General features: G+C 52.8%; 2 protein-coding genes across 11 annotated transcripts in view; one reads left to right on the top strand and one right to left on the bottom strand.

Moving 5' to 3' along the window:
* Vps9d1 (VPS9 domain containing 1) lies at positions 1–13,999 on the bottom strand. 2 transcript variants are annotated; one of them, XM_031341728.1, is made up of 15 exons: positions 13,690–13,999; positions 12,125–12,200; positions 9,865–9,957; positions 9,615–9,777; positions 7,222–7,333; positions 7,074–7,136; positions 6,389–6,441; positions 6,202–6,289; positions 5,949–6,034; positions 4,950–5,434; positions 4,173–4,302; positions 3,713–3,918; positions 3,322–3,418; positions 1,916–2,020; positions 1–1,418 (listed from the first exon to the last, which is right to left on the bottom strand). In XM_031341728.1, the coding sequence occupies exons 1-15, from the start codon at positions 13,786–13,788 to the stop codon at positions 1,325–1,327; spliced, it is 1,950 nt and encodes a 649-aa protein (XP_031197588.1). In that variant the 5' UTR covers positions 13,789–13,999; the 3' UTR covers positions 1–1,324. The 2 variants fall into 2 exon arrangements, with proteins under 2 accessions (XP_031197588.1, XP_031197589.1); XM_031341729.1 differs by having other exon boundaries at positions 9,865–9,954; positions 13,690–13,860.
* Znf276 (zinc finger protein 276) overlaps positions 13,921–17,276 on the top strand; it is a 16,041-nt gene continuing 12,685 nt past the window's right edge. For 8 of the 9 annotated variants that reach the window (XR_004110365.1, XR_004110368.1, XR_004110366.1 and 5 more), the window contains exons 1-4: positions 13,921–14,575; positions 15,326–15,629; positions 15,912–15,958; positions 16,046–16,492. Coding sequence is in view for 6 of the 9 variants with exons in the window: in XM_031341731.1 (XP_031197591.1) it covers positions 14,371–14,575; positions 15,326–15,629; positions 15,912–15,958; positions 16,046–16,492 (1,003 nt within the window). In the remaining 3 variants the exon portion in view is untranslated. The remainder of the gene's footprint in view (positions 14,576–15,325; positions 15,630–15,911; positions 15,959–16,045; positions 16,493–17,276) is intronic. The other variant, XM_031341735.1, reaches the window with a different exon arrangement.

A 17,276-nucleotide genomic window follows, 5' to 3' on the forward strand; every position in this document is an offset into this window, starting at 1 on the left:
TCCAATAACTAAGTTACATATAGCTTTATTCCAAGAGTCTCCAACAACCCCACTACTTCTGTAGCCTGGGAATGGAAACCCCCCAGTGTCCTGCCACGTAATTCCTTACAGCAATCCCCGCTGCCATGGGTATTTCCTTTCCTGGGTGGGGCAGCTTGCCTCCCTGGAAGATGCTGCCCGTCCTTGGATGCCCTAGGAGAATCAAAGGGCCTTGCTATGTGTCCCCACACGTGGGATGGCACTGCGGGGCATTCCATTGTGTGTGAGTAGGTTGAAGATTACTCAGACACCTTCAGGGAACTGCTGTGGGCTCAGAACTACAGGAATGGCTCCATCCTAGCCCTCCTAAAGATACCCTGCAGACACTTGCTGTCCCACAAGGGGAAGTCCACCATTTCCTGGCTGCCCTGGGAAGATACAGCTTCTATGCAGAGGCTCTGGGTTAGCCTGTGGCCCCCTGTTGCCCTGTCAGCTGGAATCTCTAGTAGAGTAGCAGAGGCTGTCTGTGTTACCTAAGTCTTGCCTGCCCAGTGGGCAAATGAACAAGTCACATGGACTTAGATGGAGTGACTGCTTTATTTCAGGTTGAGTTGCTGGCCACTTGGAGACATATAGCAGTCTAGGGGCTGACCTTTAGACTCTGACATTGAAGAGTCTGTACAACTGTATTTGTTAGCCAGTGTCCTAAACGTTGTTTGCTGCCCCCAACTAAGATAAGCCCAGGGAAGGGTGTCCTGGGCCTTGGTAGGAGAAAGGCTCATATCCCAGGGCTGGGCAGTGATATCCCGGCCAGCAAAAGCAATCAGGGCAGTTGCTGCCTGGTAAATAAATAGCACAGCCTCACACTACCTACACCCAGTGCTCTGCGGCAGGGTGAAGCCCACTTGTGACTAACAAGAAACTGGCTCACACAAACTTGGGCCTCAGGAGACTGGAGGAGCGTAAAACTAGGTTGGTCCTGCAAGGCTCCCAATACCCATTTCTGTGCTGATGCCTCAGTAGGGGCTGCCTAGTGTCCATGAGAACAGGTCAGAGCTGTCATGTTTACTGGAGGCCCATCAGTTCTGCAGGCTCCCCACGGAACAGCAGCTAGATATCTCCTATGGGGTCTGAGAGGCAGGCCCAACACAGAGCAGGCCTGACTCAGCTAGCCATGTCCTGTTAAAGAGGCACTGTCCTAGGCCTCCAGGACAGATGTGTGGTAAAGGTGGGCAAGAGCTATAGAGTACCACCACAGCAGGCTGGCCTCCAGTGTCCCCACACCAGATATTCAGTACAGTGTGGAGGTCCTGTGGCTCTTTTGGTCTATGAGGTCCAGCCACCACTACTTGTCCAGCCGTCCCTGGGACAGAAGCTCCACATAGCTCAGGGCACTTTGCAGTGATGTCAGGCAGTACCCTTCCTCTCCAATCAAGTACCTGTGTGGAAGTAGGGAAGGACGTGTCAACTGAGAGGACAGATGGACAGCCTAGTCTTCCAGAGGGCAACCTCTTCCCTTCTTGCTTGGGCAATGACATGGCTGCAGGTAAAGCTGTTAGAGAGCTGGGTCAGGGCAGGCCTTTCCCCATTGCCAGTCTGGGCCCTGTGATGGCCCTGTGGTGCATACTACTCTTCCCTAGGCAGATGCTGGTCAGGAGACCCTTAAGCCCCTGCACAGGGTCTCCTGAAGGCTACAGAGCACTCGGAGGATAAGAGTGTTCTGTACACAGGTGGATCTCAGGGGGCTGTCCAAAGGTGATGGTGGGGCTGCCGGCCCCCTTGCAGTTCCCACAGCCTACCACAGCCATCGCTTTTGTTCTGGGGAAGAGGTTCCCTTGTCGTCCTTGCCACGGCTGCTCTGTCCCCAGCTCTTCCCACAGAGACCTTTCTCCCACGTCAGCCTCCTAATCACCCGCTAGCCTGAGCTCCTTCCTACCCTTCATGAGTGAATTCCTCCAGGGCGGCACACTCTGACACCAGTTGGGGGAGGCCACTTCTCAGCACCACGAAGGACAGAATGGGCAGCAAGTCATCAGCACCTCTGCCGGGCAAAGGCGAAGGGGTCAGTGAGGCCAAGGCCAAAAGGGACACGTGCTCTGGCTCTCTGGAGCCATCTTGGCCAGGCTGGCCACACCCACCCATCAACAGCCCAGGAGACCTCTGGCCATGGTAATATGGGCCCAAATAACACTCTCAATAGCAGCATACACTAGTCTATTCTGATTTTCTACGTGGCTGTGGACTTACATACTTTTAGAAGCTTAAGAACAAATGTCTGAGACTGGAAGATAATCACTGCTGCACTAGGCCCTTTGGGCCCACCTTAGGAGAGGTCTAGCTGCACTAGTTAGGGTGCACATGAAGAGCTTCTTGGAAAAGCATAGGACCAAGAAGCAAGGGGGCAGCTGGAACCTAAGACTATGGCTTGGGTCTAACCCTTTCCCATGGCCCAGGAGGCTCGTGTCCTGCCACCCACAGGGACATGATAGCCCCCCTGTTGGTGGTGGCTTGGGCCAAGGCTGTGATCTGCAAACACTTATCCAGGGGGACTCTTTTATAAAATGGTAAAGAGTGGGCGGTAGGCTCTGTGGTGAGGATGGAATAGCAACCCAGCCTTAGAGTGGCTGACAAGTATCTGCCCCCCTCCTCTTGGGTTGATCTCACACTTGGCTCTAACATTTCCTTGTGAGCTCCAGGTATAGGCCAGGGTCACAGCCCCTCGGTCTGCCAGCAGGTATTGAGGCTGATCCTGGTCCTTGGGACAAGGTGCAAAGGTCTGAGCTCATGCAAGAACCATGAGGGACACTGACTCTGGGTCAGAGGACTCAGTTACCAGCTGAGTTGAGGAGAGGTGGAAGTAGGCTCAAGTATCACAGAGCCCGAGGCCTTGTGTCCTGCGTGGGAAGAACCTGCCCCATGTTGGATGTGCTAGGAAGCCCTCATGCTAGATCTGTTCAGGAAAGGGGCGTCACCTTGAAAGAGCACCTTCCCTGTTCCCTCTAAGTATGTACTCGGGGGTCCAGGCTGGTCTGGACCTGAGACTGAGAGTGGCTCTCAGTCTCACCAGATTAACCAGGACTCAGGATCCCTAGGATTTCTTGGCTTTGCCAGAGGACACTGAATAGCAGCTTGTCCAGATGGACTGAAACACATGGGTGTGGGATGGGAGACCTTCTCCTTGCCCTGTCTCCATCAGAGGTCTTTGGTAGCTATGAGCTGTGCTCTGAGGTGATGTGATCTGTGGCTGCTAAGTGAAGCAGGGCCACCAGGGTCCTCTCTGGCCAGTGGCAGGGCAGGAACACATACAAGTTTACCTCCAGACTGCCTCCACTCTGAACTCACATGGCAGCAGCATGGGGCTGGGATCCACCCTCAGGCCTGGCCTCATGAGAGCGGCAGTAGTCTTCTGCACAGATGCAGATGACACGCAGAGTCCGCACTGTGGAACAGAAAGATGGCTTCAGCGGGTGTCATGTAGTGAACGAGTATCTGACAAGGGCAGGAAGACTTGAAGGACCCTGTGTGAGGGAGACTATGCTGTTTCCTACATCCAGTAGTCTTCTAGTATTGTCCAATCTCTCCTGAGAATACAGGACTGGAGAAAGCTGAAGGGCAGCACTCAGTGTTTGCTTAGTGAGGGACCTGTAGGCTAGCAGGGAAGGCGTGGCTTAGCGGGGAAGGCATAGCCCCATCTTCCACCTCTCAAACCTCTGGGCCCCTCAGATCCCCGCACCGATGCACTCCAGCTTCTTCTGTGGGCAGCTCTCCAAGACCAGCAGCCCCAGCTCCTGGGCTGCAGTGCAGTAGGGGTAGGTGGAGGCTTGAGTCTCAGGGATGCGCGGGAGCAGCTTGGTGGGGATGCCTAGAGCTGTCGGGGATGCATTCCTGTACAGCTCCATGCTCCTGCTCACAGCAGCCTCCCGGGTACGGTGCACGCTCCTAAAGCAGAGAGGCCAGGCTCAGCTGTCACACACGCACCGTTCCAGAGACATGCAGGGTTATAGCTGGGGATCTCTGGCACTCTTCCTAGAAGAATTGCTCAGGTATTTGAGCAAACAGCCTGACTGTCCCCAGACAGACAGGTGGGCATAGCCACCTGCAAACCTGCAACACGTGAGGATCAGACAAGCTGTTGGGAGTCTGGGATGGAGACTCCAGCTCATGGGGATGCTAAGCTAGGCTGGGGGCAGTACCTGTAGAGGGCCAGCAGCAGGGGCCACAGTGGGGAAAAGAAGGGCTCCTCGATGCACGCCAGGCAGCGGTCTTTGGAGGTGGCTGTATTCAGGCTTTCGAAGGCCAAAAGGGTCAGCGAGAGCAGTCTATCTGCCAGGAGCAGAGTTTGGAATGTCCAAGTGTGCTATTGCCCGCCCCCGCCTCTCCAGAAGCTCTAAGTTCAAGGTCAAGGTGTCCTGGTTCCCAGACCTAGCTTCAGTACAGCTGAGCTACATACCTAGGCTTTGGGGGTTGTTCTACCTGGTTGGTCTACTTGCTCAACCTCGCATTCCCTCCCCTTGCCTAAGCTTCATCCTGTGTCCTGGGGCCAGCTCTTAGGTCTTCCTCCCTGGGGTTGACTTGGGCTCCCAAATAGCTAAAGCATCTGCCAGAGGGAGGGGTGGATGGCCCCCTTCTGAAAGGACTGGCTCCTAAATCTACACAAATCCCCAACTCTAGAATAGTGAGTAAGGCCCCAGGCTGTTAAGACCTTCTCACTGGTTCAGACAATGTCTAGAAGCCTTGGAATAGGCACAGCCAGGCCACCTCTGTGATCAAAGGCACCACATCCCTAAGCTCCCACACCAGCTCTACCCACTGTCTGAGGCACTAAGGTAGCCTAGGGCCTGCTCTTCTGGGCTGAATGCTTGCTCCTATGGGTGGGTAGACAGAGGTCCTTGCTGTCCTGGGCAGCAAGCTGCACTTGAGGCTGGCAGATGCCACTGGAGCGGGTCCTGTGTCAGTCCCTGCAGGCTCACCGATGGCATTGTGAATGTCCTTCACTGTGCTCTTCAGACATTCCAGCAAGGGTTCCCTCTTTGCTCCTGGAGTCTGTGGCTCAGATATAGCCAAAAACTGTTCCAGGTCTTCAAAGGAGCTGTCCTTGTCTGGCAGGTGGGATAAAACATCCACCAGGGGTGAGGAGGGCCCTGCTGGGCTGCCATCTGCCTCTCTGTCCAGGGGGCCTGAGTGGAGTATGGGCATAGAGGGTGTGGAAGGAGGTCCATCCAGAGCTCTTGGGGCAGCACTGGGCTCAGAGGGGGAAAGCATGCAGTAGAGGCTCTGGGAGGACCGAAGTCGCCGGCTCCCAGGGGCCAGGAGGCCATTGGCTTCTGGGGGCAGGGAGCAGCTGCCTGGGGCAGGGACAGCACTGATGGTAGCCCGGCTCACAATAGGGTACAGTGCACTGTATACTGCACACTGGAGCTTCTTCAGGAGCTGGGAGATTGGGTGATCAGGAAGGCTGCAAGGGGAAAAGCAGGCAAGATGGCCCTCAAGAGTCTGCCCAGGCTGTCATGCCCACCCATTTTCCTCACGCAGCAAAAGTGACTGCCATATCGGCTACCCTCAAAGCTGGGCAGGGCTTCAATCTACTTTTTAGCCTGGAGCTTAGAAAACTGAGCTCAATTTTTATTCCCCGATCTCAGTCACTTGCGCCTTATGCCCTCACCTGTGACATCGCCTGTACAAAAACTTCCCAACTATGGAAGAATTCCTCGAAGTAAGTTCTCTGACATTCCCTGTTAGTGAACATCACAAGTGCACCGTGACCCATGCAATCTGGAGAAGCTAATGGAAGCCAGTGAAAACCTATCAGCACAAGAGGCAGGAGCCCTTTGCCCCCATGTTCCCCTAGCCTAGATTTTCTAATCAATCTCCTTTCTTTCTGACTCTTTCCCCATCATCTTGCAGGAAGAACCTCAGGGTTCTTCCTGGGGTTTTTCCAGGGCTGGGGTATGGGCTCTGTGAATGAATACCTGAGCAAGTGGGAGACCAGGCTGGTCACGAGTGACAGGTCCCCTGGGCTCCGCTTGAGCTTGGCTCTCCAGTGCTTTGGCCAGTCCTGCAGGACAGAGGACCTTGGAGGAAAGCACGGTCGGATCTCCATGATGGGGTGCCCTGCAAGGGCTGTGTGGGGTGTCCTGGGGTGTGGGAAGGAACCAAGTCCTATAGGCCCATGTGATCCCAAGTCTGCCATCCCTCTGCTTGGACCAGTGGGAGTCGACTCACATGGTCTTGCTCATATTCCAAGATGGCAGCATAGAGGGCTCGCTGATCCCGCTCCTCTGGGGTCAGAGCAACTTGACTGCAGAACCTCCTGAGGAGGAAGACAAGCTAGGAACAGGGATGGCCCTATGGGCTCAGGGAGCCCCTTCCAGGCATACCAGCATGCCTATGAGACAGGAAAGAGACATACCTGTTGGCGGCCTCCTGAAGGCGCAGGCGGCGCTCCTCCATCTTCCGCTGCAGCTAGGGTAACAGAGTCAAGGGGCCAGTAGTGCCTGACCTGAGTGGGCCTCCACCCCTGCCTTGTACCTTATCTGTTCAGTACTCTACAATACACTTGATGTCCCAAGGGTCTAGGTAGGTAAGACTGCCTCTGCCTTCTAGAGATGAGTTCAGCCAGGAGAACAGCCATTAGTTCAAGGAAGGGATTTACTTAGGAAGGCAGACTTGAAGGTAGAGAGCAGCTAATTAGTGCTGGGGAGAACAGGAGGGCAGAGCCCAACTAGGTCCCCAGGAGTGGAGGAAGAGTTAAGTCCATGTTCATGAGGGGACATTGCCTCACTGCTGGGAAGGCTTACAGTCCCACACCCTGGCTCTTGCCCCACACTCTCCTGACACCTGGCTCTTCCCCTCCTTTACCTGACACCTGGCTCCTCCTCTACACCCACCTGACACCTGGCTCCTCCTGTACACCCACCTGACACCTGGCTCCTCCTGTACACCCACCTGACACCTGGCTCCTCCTGTACACCCACCTGACATCTGGCTCCTCCTGTACACCCACCTGACACCTGGATCTTCTCTACACCCACCTGACACTTGGCCCTTCTCTACCCTCAGCTCAAGACCTCACTCTTAGCTCCCTGTAAGGATGCTGTTTCTTCTCTTGCTTTGGCGATCACCAGATTCTCCATCATCTGCCGCTGTAGAGACAGGGTCTAAGGAAAAAAGGAAGAAGTAAGGCTTCCTCAATTGACTTGACCCTTCTCTGAGCAGATCAGTTCCTCTCTGGGCCTTGCTTACCAGTGATGTCTTCTGCATGGCCTGACTGGGGTCCAGACGGGCCATCCGGGCCTCATATGTGGCCCTCAGCTTCTGGTTTTGTAGGGAGGCCTTCTCCAGTGGTGTCAGCTCCCTAAAAATAGTTACAAGCTGTTCTCCATGCACAGGAAGCCCAGGAATGTTCTAGAGGCCTGAGCAACCATCTGCACACCCTCTAGACCTTGTTCAAAGATCAAGAGGAAAAAAGACGGTGATGAGGAAGGAAGGGGATGCAGAAGGCTGATCTACGGCAGGCTAGAGATATGGCGCCCAAACACAAGTGTTTGTAATGCTAGGACTTGGCGCTGTTCAAGAGAAGCAGGACATCTGGACTTTTATGGAAATAAGTTATAGATCTGTGGGAATAAAATGGAACTCCTGGAAGTTATTAGAGGGGCCACACAGCAAGATTCATTTGCAACCCACCAAAAGGACAGACGTGTCTATTCAGCGACAAGTGGCAGCCTGCCACACACCTCCCTGCTTCCGGAGCTAGCAGACAAAAGGGCATGGAGAAGACTGAGGTGAGAGTCCATCCTGAAGCCGAGGTTTGAATCTGCCCCAGTGCTGAAACTGCACGCAGACAGGTGGGGCTTGGGAAGCCAATAGGGTGCAGGTACATCAGGGAGATTGTGAGAGAGGGCCTCAATCATCCATGCTGAGTTCATTGAGTTTTCTGCACCTGTGTCTTGTTGTCTTTCTTTTCTTTTCTTTTTGTTTGTTTTTTCCTCGAGACAGGGTTTCTCTTTATAGCTCTGGCTACCCTGGAACTCACTCTGTAGACCAGGCCGGCCTCAAACTGAGAAATCTACCTGCTTCTGCCTCCCAAGTGCTGGGATTAATGGCATGCGCCACCACTGCCTAGTGCAGTGTCTTTCATTAGTGTAAAAAGCTGTCCCTACTATAGCATCTTCTAACAGTCCCTTGCCCATTGCCTTTCTTCTCTCTGTAGAACTTCTAAGGAACACGCTAGGCCTTCTATCTTATTTTTGTCTTGTTTCTATGACATCTACATTTTTATCTTTTGCCTGCTTATTTTTTCATATTTTCTCTCTTCAGCTGTGTAATTTTTTTGTTGTTGTTTGTTTGAGGCAGGGTTTTTCTGCATAGCCCTGGCTGTCCTTGGAACTCACTCTGTAGAGCAGGCTGGCCTTGAACTCTCTGCCTCCCAAATGCTGGAATTAAAGATGCATGCTGGCACCATCTGGCCTGCCTGCCTGCCTTCCTTCCTTCCTTTCTTTCTCCCTCCCTTCCTTCCTTCCTTTCTCTCTCTCTTTCTCTCTTTTTTTCTTTTTTTCTCTTTTTGAGACAGAGTAGCTCAGCTTGTCTGTGAACTTGCTATATAGTTATGGTAGACCCTGACTCATGATTCCCCTTCCTTTACCTTCCGAGATATGGGATTACAGGCACCTGCTACCACCTCTGGCCAGGCTAGCCTCAAATTCAATAGGTAGCTGAGAGTGGACTTGAACCCATGATCCACTTGAATCTACCTCCTGAGTACCACAATTACAGGAAGTACTGGGGCTCCAATCCAGGGCTTCATGCATGCTAAGGAAGCACTCTACCATTAAGCTACATTCTCAGCTAGCTAAGTAGTTTCTATTTAATTAATTAATTACTTATTTAAAGGTGCTTTTATTTTTTTATTTTTTTGTTTTTTTTCGAGACAGGGGCTCTCTGTATAGCCCTGGCTGTCCTGGAACTCTTTATAGACCAGGCTGGCCTCAAACTCAGAAATCTGCCTGGCTCTGCCTCCCAAGTGCTGGGAATAAAGGCGTGCGCCACCACTGCCCTGCTTTTATATATTTTTAATTATGACCTTATTTTATATGTATGGGTGTTTTGCCCGCATGTCTGGGTACAGAAGTATGTGTGCCTGGTGCTCAAGCTGTCTAGAAGAGGGTGTCAGATACCCTAACTGGTTTAAAAAAAACAAATTTCAGCATTATATTTTTAATTTCTTCTTATTTATTTCTATGAATATGCCATATTCATTTCAATTTCTTTCTTTCTTTTTTTTTTTTGCTAGGTTTGACTTTATAGTTTTTTGTTCAGGTTTCTTCAGATGTCATATTTCTAAAAAAACCTCAGGGTTGTTTGGCCTGTGCCTGGTAACTACCTGAAATCTTTCCAGGTCTGTTCTGTCATCATTACCTCACCATGTCTGTTTTCTATATGGCTATGTCTGTTTGCCACTCACTTTTCGAAAGAGGAAGGCACTCTCTTCCTAAGAGAGTTTGCAGCTGCTTCTGCCAGGCAAGGGGTGTGTCTACTCGGGAACCACTTTAACCAAATGCTCTAAGGGTAGCTCACTGTGTTCAGGCTCCAACCCATCAATAGCGTTAGCACACCTTCCACCCTGCCCATCTTACTTCTTAGAGTTTTGTGATTCTGCCACCTGCAGCTTCTGGAAGATCTCAGGGGGCAGGAAAGGAGAGAGCTTCCCCCCTTCATCTGAACACACTCGGCGGTGTCGGCTGGTTGGCAAGGGCGCAGGGGGAGCCGCAGGTACGGCTGGCTTCAGGCATATTCTCCCTGCAAGGCATGCAGAGCACACTGGTCAGCAGGCTAGAGATCAATCCACAAAGCAGGTACCAAGAACACTCTTCTTTGGGTACCCACCAAGTTTGGTAGCTGTTGACTGGGCCCGCTCCAGACACTGTTCAGCCAGCTTCAGCATCTTTGAGGTCTCAGGGGGCACAGTTTCCCCAGCTTCTAGGGAAGGAATGTAGGAGATGGTTAGTCCTTCTGCAGTGACTCACATGCTGACTAAGAAGGAGGAACTGTAAAAGCTAAGCAAGCTTACTCATATTCATCTCAGGACCGTGGCTCAACACAGGGCACACACGTGTGACTGGCAGCCAAGTGTCACATTGACCTGCCCTTCTCTGGTGCCCAAGTGTCAGGCCTGCGGTCCTACTAGACCTGCTTGTAATCACAGCTCCTCTGGGGACGGCCATGCAGCCCTCATGGCTACCGTGCAGAGACATGGTGCTCCGGAGTCTCCTGGCCCACCACCTACTAGATGCCTGTTCCACAGACTTGCCCCACCTGCAGGTGCGACCGTGAGCACGTCCTCCTTCCACCATGTCTCCCATGGGTGATCCATGGGTGTCTGTGCTGCTCCCCTCCCCCCATGGGCCCACTTCTGTCAGTGGACACATCTTTTTGTGCTTTGCTAAGTCCTCCCAGCTCCTGCACCCACTCTCCTCTTTCCCCTCACAACAAATGCCTCATAAATGCCTCCATCTCCAGCTGAGCAGTGGTAGCGCACACTTTTAATCCCAGCACTTGGGAGGCAGAGGCAGGTGGATTTCTGATTTTGAGGCCAGCCTGGTTTACAGAGTGAGTTCCAGGACAGCCAGGGCTACACAGAGAAACCCTGTCTTGAAAAACCAAAAAAAAAAAAAAAAAAAAAAAAAAAAAAAAAAAAAAAAAAGCCTCCATTTCCTCCTTGTTCCATGACCATTTTAAAACCCAGATTCCCCTGAACTGTCCTTACCCAGCCTTACTTTGCCGAAGATGGCAGGTCATTCCAACTTTTTCCTATCTTCTAAGATACTACTTCCTTATGTTTTCTCTGGAAATCCAGCCTGGCTATAGGTGGTCATTTCAGTCTCTCTAACAGCCCTGTGGTAGGAATCTAAGAGTCACCCCCCTCGACTCCACAGATCCTCTCCCATTCCAGGACGCCCAATAGTCACCAGAGATGCTCCTATTGATTTCCACTCTCACTCCCAGGCCTCTCCACCTCCACCCCCAAACCACATGGCTAGTCCTGATGCTTCAGATGTGTCAGGACTTAGCTGAGCTCACTTGTTCCCCAGTAGCTCTCCCTAACTCCAGTGGGTTGCTTGTGCCTCAGTCTTTACATGTTCACAAAGGAATTCTCTACTTCTTAAAAATTTGAGACAGGGCCTCATGTAGCCCAGGCTGGCCTCAAACTCACTACATAGCTGAGGATGATCTCCAACTTCTGATTCTCCTGCCTCCATTTCCTAAATGCTAAGATTCCAGACTCATGCTATCACATTAATTTATGCTATGTCAGGGACAAATCCAGGGCTTCCTGCATGCTAGACAAGAACTGTCTACCAACTGAACTACATCCCTAGAAGCACACTGAGATTCACCATTTCTCCCCTTACTTGATGTTGCCTCTTGATGTTACATCCCCTTGCTTGTTCCTTGCTTGGAACATCCCCTGCTGCTAGCAGCTCACCATCGACCCCCAGCAAGTCTGGTTGGTTTCTCTTTCAAAATATACCCAAGCTCTTTTCTCCTCCCGATGCTGGGTAGAGCTTTGAGTGGTTCCCAAAATTCCCTTCCACATTCATCCAAGATGTACAAAACACTGCTTTAACTCCTTCCTCCTCCAGGACTTTTAAATGTACTTTTGCTGGCAAGGCTCCCACTTTGTGCAGCTCACTTTTTTTTTTTGGTTTTCCGAGACATGGTTTCTCTGTGTAGCTTTGTCCATCCTGGAACTCACTCTGTAGACCAGGCTGGCCTCGAACTGAGAAATCTGCCTGCCTCTGCCTCCCAAGTGCTGGGCTTAAAGGCATGTGCCACCACTGCCTGGTGTGCAGCTCACTCCTAACTGCCTTAAGGCAGTGTCTTGACCCCATGCATGATCCATCCCCTAATCCAGGGCACTTCTCTTCAATGCCACCATGTGCCACCATAGTGTCATGACACTATGACATCATATGTTAACGATAAAGACCAGGTCAGAAAGAAACAGGAGACCTCTGGAGGCAGAAAAAGAGACAGTTTTCTCCCTTTGTCTGAACACACTCAGCGGTGCTGGCTGATGGGTAAGGGCATGGGAGAGGCCCACCATTTTGCCATCGTGAGAGGAGTAGCCAATCTGAAGGCATACCTGTAGTGTTTTCCACGTCTTCGAGCAACACCTGAGAGATGTAGTGGATGCTCCTCAGGTATTCTACATATGCTTCCTATATGCAGGGGAGAGAATGGTGGCAGTCAGGCTAGTGCAGACAAGTGCCTGCATCATGCCTGCCAGGTGGATGCCCACATGCAAATTATAGGTTGAACAGTGACAGCCTTCCTCTAGGCTTCAGTGATGGTCCAGCTAGGACAGAGACGGTATCCATACTGTCTAGACTTGAAGGAAAAAAGAAATCAAACGGAACAAAAATCAAAGAACTCCTTACTTCAACACTATGCTGAGGAGTTCCCAGATGGACACACCTCTCCTCTCATTGCCTTACTCTCCACCACATGAAGGAGCTGAGCTTCAGTCAGGAGGCTTGGGAGAGCTGACTCAGCAGCAAGACTATTTTTCCACTCTGTGTAACGAAGTTCCCTTCCTGTGCAACTCAAAGACTAGTAGTCTTTTTGCATGTCTTATGAGAAGCACTTCCTGAAATCTGAGGAGAGGATATGGGCTCATCTGTCAATCTCAATTTTTGGCTTAGGTGAAGAAATAACATTCTTCAGACTCCAGAATAAGAATTCCCTCTGCTCAGTCGGGCGGTGATGGCTCACACCTTTGATCCCAGCACTTGGGAGGCAGAGGCAGGCGGATTTCTGAGTTCAAGGCCAGCCTGGTTTACAGAGTGAGTTCCAGGACACCCAGGGCTACACTGAGAAACCCTGTCTCAACTCCCCACCCCCCAAAAAACAATTCCCTCTGCTCAAAGGAGTCCAGAATACCGAGTTGCAGGTTTCAACTGTGTGACCCCTCTGCCTCGGGCTCTGTGACAGCTCAAGACAGAATGCACTCTGGTCCGTACCTGTTTCATTTTATCCGCTGTCAAATTACCCACCTTTAATTAAGTCAGTACTTCAGATAAAATGGGTTTCAGGTAGGATTCTGGTCTTGTGAGGATGCCCTAGAAAACTAAGTTACTGCACTGGACAACCAGTTATTCTTCCTCTCCTAAGGAAGCTCTGGGTGGCCCGGCCGGCTTTTCAACCTGGTGGCTATCCTTTTAATTAGCATTCATTCTCAGGAACAGGCCACACCCCTTTTGTGCCTAGGTTTCTTTACAAATGACCTCTGAAGGCAACTGCAGATAGCAGTAACATGAATGAGCCAACAGTCGGTCTTTTCTGGATTAAGTGTACAGACTCTGTCAAGAATACACACAGACACACAGAGACACAGACACAGACACACAGACACACGCGCGCGCGCACGCCGGTCATCTACATCTTGGATGTAGGTCCTTTGCAAACAGAACCTCCTCTCTATTCACACCGACTCATAGCACAGGTAAACCTGAGGCCCAGTGCGAGTTGAGCTGTCCGAGGTCCCCGCAGAGCTCTGTGCCCTTTAGCCGCCCGGCCCGTAGCCTCCGGGCGGGGTCCCGGAGCCGCCGCGCGCGCCCGTCGGAAGCGCCGATCCCTTCACACGCCCGCCCTCGCCCACCAGGGGCCAAGCGCCTCCCGGAGCTGCTGCCGCGTCCCTCCCAGCCTCACCCGGGGCCGGTTGCCGGTGTCTAGCTCGATGGCCTTGTTGGCCAGTTTCATAGCGCTTTGCAGTGGCTTCGCCCCGCCGTCCCCGGCCGCAGCGGCCATGGCGCCGGGCGGGGAAGGCCGTGGCGACAGGGGCGGGGCGGACGCCTCCAGACCGGAACGCGGAGTGCGTAGCTGAGGGAGCTGCGGGAGCAGCGCACCGCCGGAAGGGACCCAGACACACTTCCGCTGGCCCCGCCCCGCCGCGCAGACCTAGGTTTACGGATTCCGTGGGTCTTGTCAGCTCTTCTGGTTGACTTGCTCTGAGTGTGGAGGAGGAGACTAGTGAGAAGACCCTCTCGTCTTGAGGTTTTCTGTTCCGTGCCACAGCCCGTGCGTCGGTCCGCGGCAGTTTAACCCTCCCGGGTGCCGCTCCTTTATGGGCCTGTCGCGAGTTCTGAGCGACCCTAAGAACTCTGGGCTCTTGCCACAGCAGCGGCCACTGCGGCTCCCGGGCCGCTGCTCACTTCGCTCCACCCCTCGCTTCATCCGGCTCAGATCTCGGGGAGCCGAGCGGAACGGAATAGCGCGGCGGATAGTAGCGGAAAGGCCGTGAGTGAGTGAAGTTAAGTCCGGTCTAGCAGAACTCAGTGGGCCGAGCCACACCGAATAGCACGGAGCAGGGATCAAGTGGCGGCTGCCACCATGAAGCGGGACCGGCTCGGCCGCTTCCTGTCTCCTGGAATGGCTCGGCAGCGCGGGGGTTCGGGCGGCAGCTGTGGAAGCGGTCGGACTCGGGGTCGCCCTTCTCGCACCGGGGGAGCGAGCGCTGACGGGGCAGCTGCCCAACTCAGCTGGGGCTCGACGCGCTCCTGCGGGGACACGGGCGAGGACGGGACAGACGAAGCAGGTGAGTTCCAGGTGTCTCCTGGCCCTGGTGCGAGCCTAGGGATTCTGAGAGCAAACCAGGCCTCCTAGTTCCGGAGAGCCCGGGTCCTCTGGCTTCTCCTGCATATAGAGGTCCTTTCCTCTGCCATCCATTCAGCCAGCCAGCCGATGCTTTCCTGCTCTGTAGTGCTTAAGATGTGAAGACACACAGGTGTCGATTCAAGTTTGCTCTTCGTGCTATGTACTTTGAGGGTAATTGCTTAACTTTCCTGAACCCCAGTTTCTTGATGGTTAAAACAGGCCCATAACCTAACCTCTGTGTGGAACTGCCTGTTCCCCGTATGGCTACGAGTTTGTGAACAAGCTGCAGCTGGTTAGGGTAACAGCATCGATGTGCATCACCTTAATGTGGTGGTCTTCAGTCATTTGAGAATGGCTTTCCTATGTAAGCTGTCCTTTCGTCCCACTAGGGGCAATGAGGTGGCATTCTGCAGACATGACACCTATGGCTGGATAGTGATGAACAGTGAGTTAGCTTTTTGAGGCACAGCTTGGACACAATTTTCGGAATCAGGATGTTTGAGCAGTAGTTAAGTTTCATGTTCATTGGAGGCATCTGGTGTTCTTTGAAAATTGAATATTCAGTGAGGAAGGGCAGCTTTTAGGAAGCCCAGTGCGGGCACTTCTCCGCTTCCAGTGTTAGAAGGCCAGGGGGAGCGTGGCCCTCACATTTTGAGTACCTTACTTACTTCACATTTGCTTCTTTGCTCAGGAGCAGGACGAACTCTTGCTATGGGGCATTGTCGCCTCTGCCATGGGAAGTTTTCCTCACGGAGCCTCCGAAGCATCTCTGACAGAGTGCCTGGGGAGACCTCAGAGAGACTGTCCCCAGGGGAGCGTGTCTTCATTAGGGACTTCCAGCGTCTGCTGGGTGTTGCTGTGCACCAGGACCCAGCCCTGCCTCAGTTTGTCTGCAAGAACTGCTACACCCAATTCTATCAGTGCCATAGCCTTCTCAGGTCCTTCTTACAGAGAGTCAATGTCTCCCCAGCTGGCCAGCGGAAGCCTTGTACAAAGTAGGCCCTTGTTGGATTTCTTGGGACCTTTAGGGGTTTGTCATCTTGTGTTCTGGGTGTTGATTTAGGGCAGTGACTTGGGGTGGATAGAGACTAGTAGAAGCCCCTCATGGTGTTACAGTGAGGTGCCGTGGTGGCAATGTTTGCAGAGATCTGAGGGTAAAGAGCTATCATTAGAAGAGGGGGAATAGGGCAGCTAACGGAGGGGCCCTGGGGAGGACAACTAGGGAGGTTTGTGACCTTGAGAGGTTCCTAAATTGTGGCCACACTGATGCTTTGCAGGGTTGGTGTTCAGCCTCCCACAGTGGCAGAGGAGGGAGCATGCATGGGTGAGTGCTGTACGTGCCAGGGTGGGCATTCAGGGTGGGCCAAGCGCTGGCCACCATGAGACTGACCCTTCTGTTGGTTCTCCTCAGCTGAACTGATCACCTCCAGCCCTCGATGTCTGCACGGCTTGGTGGGCTGGGTGCATGAGCATGCAGTCAGCTGTGGGTCGCTACCCAGCCTCCAGAGGACACTATCCTCTGAGTACTGTGGCATCATCCAGGCTGTGTGGGGCTGCGACCAGGGCCACGACTTCACCATGGACACAGACTCCAGCTGCAGGGCTCTCTTTCTGGACAATGCGTTAGCAGTGAAATGGGCTTGGGGCAAGGAGATATCACCACAGCTGGCCCAGAACTCAGAGTCAAACCCCACAGGAGCTGCCTCTCAGCTCTGCCAGGCCAGAGAAACCCAAGTTGGATCTGAGACCAAGACACTGCCCAGTGTGGATGTGGCCCTGCTGCACTCACATGGAGACTCTGTGGGACCTGGGCTAGGCCCCTGTACACAGCCAAACTTGGCTCCCAGTGAGGCCCCAGGTAAGCAGCACCTGTGGCTTTTGATAGAATAGGATTCAGTGTTCTGACCAAGGCTGTCTTCAGCAGAAAGTGGACTTCTGTACTGTTTGCATAGAGATGATGGTGTAGCAGAGGAAGCTGGTAGCAGGAGATGAGGATCCAGCTTCAGTGCCTTCCCATAGACCCTAAGAGTAGGGTGGCCCTACCAGTCTGTCTTGACTTTCTGTTTCTTTACAAGTAGGCCTCTAATTCACCAGTGACTGTAATGCTATGCTCATCTGCATTCAGTCTTCCTCTAAGCCTGTCCTTAGACCAGAGGGTACTGGTTGTTCTCGTAGGCTGAGGGGACTGAGAGAGAGAGAACAATGGGGTTATTGTCTTCAGGACAAGGAGGCAGACAAAGAGGCTGCTACTTTACCATAGTGTGGGCTGGTGTGGTAGCCTCTCCTGCTGACTGGCCCTTCTGTGGGGCTTCGGCCCCGCCCACATGCTGTGGGTTGGATGCAGCTGTTCCTAAACATCATGTTGGGAAAGTTGGAACCAGTTTCCTGCCTGTCTCTTGCCTTCATGTGCTTCATGGCCAATTATGGGTGCTCAGCTTGTTCCCACCTGCAATTCCACATTGGGGCTCTTTAAAAATGTTCAAGGGTTGCTAAGCATAGTAGCACACACCTTTAACCCCAGCTCTTGGGAATGCAAAGGCAGGCAGATTTCTGTGACTTTGAGACCAGCCAGCTAGGTCTACATAGAGAGTTCCAGGACACAGCCAGAGCCAACGTTACATCATAGAGACCCTGTCTCAAAA

The sequence above is a fragment of the Mastomys coucha genome, unplaced genomic scaffold, assembly GCF_008632895.1.
Source record: "Mastomys coucha isolate ucsf_1 unplaced genomic scaffold, UCSF_Mcou_1 pScaffold22, whole genome shotgun sequence".
NCBI lineage: Eukaryota > Metazoa > Chordata > Mammalia > Rodentia > Muridae > Mastomys > Mastomys coucha.

Coding starts and splice junctions, on each gene's coding strand:
- Vps9d1 (XM_031341728.1), bottom strand. CDS start 13,788: ATGGCCGCTGCGGCCGGGGACGGCGGGGCGAAGCCACTGCAAAGCGCT. Junction 3,919..4,172: donor CTGCTGCTGGCCCTCTACAG/GTACTGCCCCCA, acceptor TCTCTGCTTTAG/GAGCGTGCACCGTACCCGGG. Junction 3,419..3,712: donor GAAGAAGCTGGAGTGCATCG/GTGCGGGGATCT, acceptor TCTGTTCCACAG/TGCGGACTCTGCGTGTCATC.